The sequence below is a fragment of the Aplysia californica genome, unplaced genomic scaffold (genome assembly GCF_000002075.1).
Source record: "Aplysia californica isolate F4 #8 unplaced genomic scaffold, AplCal3.0 scaffold00278, whole genome shotgun sequence".
NCBI lineage: Eukaryota > Metazoa > Mollusca > Gastropoda > Aplysiida > Aplysiidae > Aplysia > Aplysia californica.
The window spans coordinates 473,441-480,107 of NW_004797548.1; the positions used below are offsets into that span (position 1 = coordinate 473,441).

Genomic DNA, 6,667 nt, shown 5'->3' on the forward strand with positions numbered 1-6,667 from the left:
AGGTGTAAATCTCTCCTACCATAATATCAGGGGTGTGGTTGAAAGACAGCTGTAAGAAGGAGCCAAGAAGTGGCAGTAGAAAGACTGCAGAAAGAGTCAGGAGCCCAGAGGAGAGGGCAAAGGAGGTGAAGGGGTGGGGGCAGAAAGAGGAGATGAAAGCAGACAACAGAATATTGCTAGAGAGTAGAAAGGGAGGTGAAAGGAGACAATTTTAGAGAAGAAAATGTTTCGGTCGCTACCCGGATTCGAACCTGGGACTTTTGAATGAGAGGCCAACACCCTAACCTCTAGGCCACGAGAGCCCCCTGTTTAGTTTTAGCAGTTAGATACTGCGCCAGATCAATACAATCGCAGTCATACTGTTTACAGTTTAGTGCGACATACATCTAATTGGGTTATTTCTGAGCGTGTAACGCTCATTTTGGCCAGTAGGGCGAGCTGAGACAGACCGGCAACGCAACCAAATGCAAAGAGCCAGAAATTGTGGATAGGGAGAATGACTACTTCCGAAATGTTTATGAAGTCGACAATTTGTTTGTCCCAAACCTGAAAAGTTTGAAAGCTCATTTTCAAAAGCCGGAATTCAGGCATATGCCGGAAAACTTTCTCCCATGGAGCCAACTAAAAGAGCGGTACATGTATTTGTTCGGCGTGTTTTCCTCATCGAGCGGTATTACATAGCTGCTCGTTCGTGTGAGTACTCTCCCACCAGAGAAAGCGAAAAGAAAACGCAACTAGAAAAAAGGAACTTCTTGACCCTTATCTTATTTATTGTTTTCAAATATTCGAGAATTTATGAATTTTCCCGGGGCAATTGACAAGTTTCCTAAAATTCCCCAGGTCTCTGAGATATTATATTATTCAAATTCCGGGGGCCCCAAGGCGGGCCTGGCAGTCAACCTGACTATAAATTAGCATTTTTATATTACTAGGGAAATACTTTTGAAATCTAAGAACAATTGAAAACCCATGGACACAGAAGATGTAAAGCCACACTAGTGACACTCTCCAACCACCCCGAAGAACCATTCAGTGTAAAGTTAAAAAGCTACAAACACAAAGGGCAAAGGAAATATCAGGAATGTTTTTTTTAAAATTATTTAGTGGAGGTTTTACGGCTACATAAGGTCATATGAGCGCCAAGGGGTGGATGTCAACAGAGAAGTCTTTACAGGGAATCGGGCTTTCTCTGCTCACCTCTCTGGCTTTAACAGCAAGTCTGTTTTGACTTTCAAGGCACCCTGGAAATAGCTAGTCACGAGAGTGAGACAAACATACAAAAGAAGTAGAGGAAAATGACGATAGTAAGAATTAGGAAAGAAAAAGCAGCAGTTCTCCGTTGTTCAGGCACAGTTATGAGCATGGCATTGCTGAATCAGCCCATTTACAATTCTACTGTTCATAAGAACGAGAAATGTCCCCCCCTTTGGGAATGGCCTAAAGACACTTCAGTCAGTGGCACTGCCCGGGGGGGGAGCAAAGGAATGTGAAACAAAATGACTTCATAATGACATACACCTCAACCACCAGTAGCATGAAGACATGGTGATGCTAAACATACTTTTGTGGACTACATGTTCAACGAGACACCTGTACATTTACCTGTACACTGAGACAGGACAGCTTGACCAGTGTAGAGAGACCCTGCAGTTTGGTGATTTTGTTCTTGCCCAGGAACAAACTGTGCAGATTTACAAGCTGGTTGATTCCTTCGATAACCTTCAATGACAACAAACATAAGAAACAACATGTAAAATCTATGGTGGGTTTGAGTAATCGATTTATACTAGTACTACAGTATGTTAGATAAAGTCTCTCTCTCGCCTCGCTACGCGATGGCCCTATTCAATAGCGTTGAAATGAGAAGATACAGTGGCGGTTCGTGGTTTATAGAACTGACCGGCCGTCATTCACATCGACTCTTTCTCACTCCCCCCACCCCCTTCCTTCACAACACACACACACTCACACTCACACACACGCACGTGGCGTGCACGCACACACACATACTCACACATTCTCTCTCTCTCTCTCTCTCTCTCTCTCTCTCTCTCTCTCTCTCTCTCTCTCCTCATTTTCCCCCCTACTTTCGCCATCCCCACCCCCTCCCCAACTCACACACACCATTGTAAACATGATAATACAATGTTAAAGAGCTAAAATATGGTAGTGTCAAGAAACAAAGCTACGAATAACGTATAATGGAAGTTACAGAGACTAATAGAAACTGACTTGATCGGCACAGAAAAAGAAACACAACTATCCTAGAAAACAAACTGAAAGTGTATGATGACAAAAAGTCAATTGATACTGTACCAGTGACGCTGTCCCATGCAGATCAAGTCTACAATCAGATACTATACAAAGCTGGACAAAGTTAGCACACAACAGTTTCCAATCATTATATCATCAAACGTTCTTCATTGCACTTCTCAGTTCTCAGAACAGAACACTGCTGTAACAAAGTGGGGAAGCGTGTCAAACGCTAATTATAGAACTTGGTGTCTTGCTGGGGTGACGGTGGAAAGGGGGAGGGAAGGGAGGGGTAGGCCTAACTGTTCTCGGCCCAGACTGACAGCCGAGTGCCTATCGCTTCTCGTTATAATTCTCCTTATATATCTTAACTAGACGATTCCTCCTTTCGCCGGCCAGACTCCTATGGGCCAGGTAAGTTTTTAGTGGGGAAAAAGCGATGAATTAATACCAAACAGGACCTATAGGTGGCTAAAAATTCAATAAACAAAAAAAGATTAGTGCCATGCTGACAATAAATGTTCTGATAATAGATACAGAAAGGCTGAATGATAAATACATGTATTGCTGATAAAATAATATATGTGTCCGTGCTGCTCAAGACAGTCTCATTCTTAATTTTGTAAGCAACACAGAGGCCAATTTGGCAATTAAGGGATGTTCTATTCCCTCTGTAGACTATCGATGGATTTGCCCAGCGGACTGACGTCATTGCTGAGCGAGCCGTGTCCTCGTACGAAGTTCCACGACGTGACAGGAGACGATTTAACTGTAACAGTTGTGAGCCGGCGTGATAAACAAACGCGACAAAACAGCAAGGAATCACTTGTCTATTTGAACGTCTTCAAATCGGCAAGGCGCTTTTTGACTGTTGATACATGTTTGTTTGGATTTACTTAAAACTGAATGAAAATCATCATCAGCAATAAATCTCTTGTCAACTGTCCAGTTGACAAACCGTCCCTGAGAAGATAGGCATATATTTTCTTTTCGACAAGGATGTGAATACATAGTTGTCTGCTGACAGGGATCCTGATTCATATTTGTTTCGCAATGGCTATGTTAACAGCGCCATGAAGTAGTTGGCAGACTAGGTTCATCGCGCCCTGAATGCAGTCTGCAGGCGCTGTTGAGGCGACGTTCACGGCACTAAAGCTTCGTTTAGGGGGAGCGTCCACTGCCGTTTTAAGTCAGCCGGTTTTAGTCAGTGACAACAGTGGCGTATTTAATATTTTAGCCAGCTTCAAGTGTCCCCTCCCATGAGATGAAGGAAAACGAAAAGCCCTTACAGAATTAAAGTCCGGATATGGGATATGGAAAATTGGATATTACGGGAAACAAGACGAGAGAGATGGGAAACAGTGAACTGTAGGTGGGATTCGGAAGATGGGAATGGTCATAAAATGTGTACATGTACAATAATGACTATCTATATTGCACCGGGTCAGCCTGGAAACCAATGCAGAGAGAAAATGACGGGAATCAATTATTCTTATTATAATAACAAACCCTCTCTCTCTCTCTTTCTGTCTGTCCGTCTCTCTCTTTCCCTTTCTCTTTCCTTCTCTTTTCTTCCCCCTTCTCTTTTCATTTTTCTCTGTCTGTCTCTCCCTCCCTCTTTTCCCCCCTCACCTCTCGCTCTCTCTCTCTCTCTCTCTCTCTCTCTCTCTCTCTCTCTCTCTCACACACACACACACACATACACACTGCACGCAGACTAAATTGCACGCTTTCAACTCAAGGGCGCGGGAACGTTTGTTCTCCTCGTATATCACGGGTCGTCACGCGCTAACACAAAGTCGCGCCCAAGTCTTGTCCTGACGCCAGATAGGGAAATTGAAACATCTAGGTAGGCGTATACATTTTTGTCATATATAGATCTATCCTTATGCATTGTTGCATAATTGAGAGTTCATTTTCCCTTACACTGGCGAGTCTGAACCAGAGCTCGTGTAAGGGAAAACGACGAATGGTCGATCGGTCAAGGATCACTGCTTCGTTTTCCTTCATCTCATGGGATGGAACGCTTGAAGCAGGCCAAAATACTAAATATACGACACTGACAAAAACGGCTTACTTAAACCGGCAGTGGTCGCTCCGTCTAAACGAAGCTTGAGTGCCGTGAGCACTGCACTAACCTTCTTCCATGACTTTTTATTGTAGATCGGGCGTTTGGTAGTTTCCCGACTGACAAACAAGACGACACATGATTCAGCTTTCCGCAGATACGACATGTTGCATTTCTTTTGTCCACTCTTTCAAAGTTTCTGAATTTTTGTTCTTGACTGAGGTTTTCTTCGATGTTTGTCTTGTCCGTTGTATCTTTTGATCAATTTGGTTTTAGCCGACGAGGAGTGTTGAGCTTGTGGTAGGGTTTCCCTTCTTGTTCAACCTGTTGTGCACGTTTTCTTGGTAGTTGAACAGCTCTTGCAAACTGCAGCAGTTCCTGCAATTTGAGATTTGGATTGCTGAGTCCCTTTTCTCTTATTTTGAACCATTTGCATCCGATGATCATCTGTGAGAGGGCTCTCGTGGCCTAGAGGTAAAGGTGTTGGCCTCTCATTTAAGGGTCCCGGGTTCGAATCCGGGAAGCGACCAAAAAATGTTCTTCTCTAAAACTGTCTCCTTTCATCTCGTTTCCTGCTCTCTAGCAATGTTCTGTTGTCTGCTTTCATCTCCTCTTTCTGCCCCCACCCCTTCACCTCCTTTGCCCTCTCCTCTGGGCTCCTGACTCTTTCTGAAGTCTTTCTACTGCCACTTCTTGGCTCCTTCTTATAGCTGTCTTTCAACCACACCCCTGATATTATGGTAGGAGAGATTTACACCTAGCCTTCTCGGACAATTACGAAAAATCTCGGAAGGCCCGTGTGCAAGTTGAGCACGTTAAAGATCCCTTGGTGGTCTAAAATAGACAAGAGTAGGCTTCGGCCGCCAACCGGGCAAAATTCAAAATTTCATACCAGCTGAAAACGTTTAATGTGTCCTGTACGCTCATATGACCTTATGCAGTTGCGAGCGAGCGCCGTAAAACACTTACCACAAAAATTATTTTGTTTTATCTGTGGCTTTATTTCATCTCCTGTGTTTGAGAAGTCACATGTTGGAGCCAACTTTGGCGAGCTCGTTGCAAAAGTCATCAGTGTCATCTGTTTGCTGTTTCAGTTGATGAAAAGTGTACCACTGTATTTCCTTATTCACTTTTGGGTTAAAACGTTCAGTGATAGCTTCCAGCCACTAGCTTGTCGAAGTGTGAACCATCTTCTTCTGGGGTAACTTGAGATGAAGTTAAGTTTTCCACAATGTCGTTCAAGTCACTTCCAGCATAAGTCAGTACATATAGCAAGGCTTTCTGTCTTTTATCACTTGTGATGTCGTAAGAAACAAACAAATTATTCTTTAGCCTGGACACTCACTTTGTCAACCTAGAAGCTACACACCTTCTGATCTTGCGTCAAAAAGTTCGTAGCTGGGGAGTCGTGCAAAAGCCATGCTGTTTCTAGATCTAGATTTCTAGTATTGAAGATCAAACAGGCAAGGCAATAAGGAAAGGCAAAATACAACCCGAATAGCAGTGTCTGTATTTCAAACACTTGTTGGGACATTCTCGACGCCAGTGTAGTGCATACGTCTTACAAACACCTGCTAGTCATTGTTGCCATGCACGTTTATCCTTCTTTACTTTGTTGTCTTCACAAGGGCAAACAATTCTTAATTAACAACTTATACTTAATTACTTGATCGTGTCCCTTGGACTATAAACTAGTATATTAATAAGCTTTATTTTTTTACAGAATAGACAATTAAAAAAACTCCATAGAGAGTTCACACTCAGAGTGAGCAAGTCATGAGATAAATAGGCTCCTATGACGAGTTTAAAGGCAGAGGTGGGTGAAATGAATCTTTGGACATATTACATATTGACAAGAACACTGACGACAAAAATTGCCATGAAAGACTGACGACAAAAATTACCATGAAAGATTGATCAGTCATTAACACAGTTTTGACAACAGACAAGACAATAATTTTATTTTTATTTTATAAAATCACTTTTTTTTTGGAGGGGGAGGGTTAAATCATTAGTATTAGTAATAGTAGACTTCATATGGCCTAAATAAGGCAAGGGAGGGGGGTTTAGCTTATTTAGGCCACACACGCTCAAACTCCCTTTTCAGGTAACTGAGTTCGTTCCACTTTCATAATGGTGCACCTTTCTCATTTAGTACAGTTTTGTCTCAGTGTACAACTTATATTTATAATGAATTTTGTAAGAACAAAGCACGATACGCAAAATTTTGCTCAATCCCAGTGGTTTGAATGAGGGCCAGATTTTTCCTTCATGGAGGCTACCATTTTGGCACACTTTGGTCAAGTGAAAAGGTCAAATCCTCCGAATGGACTTCCGGGTCAAATT

The 6,667-nt window shown here is 42.6% G+C and overlaps 1 protein-coding gene across 1 annotated transcript in view; it reads right to left on the minus strand.

The window, feature by feature from the left end:
• Positions 1–6,667, minus strand: part of LOC101860747 (protein phosphatase 1 regulatory subunit 7) — a gene marked incomplete at its 5' end in the record, with an annotated part of 51,163 nt that overhangs the window by 21,044 nt on the left and 23,452 nt on the right. The window contains 1 exon segment of the mRNA XM_013084205.2: positions 1,603–1,719. Coding sequence (XP_012939659.1) covers positions 1,603–1,719 — 117 coding nt within the window.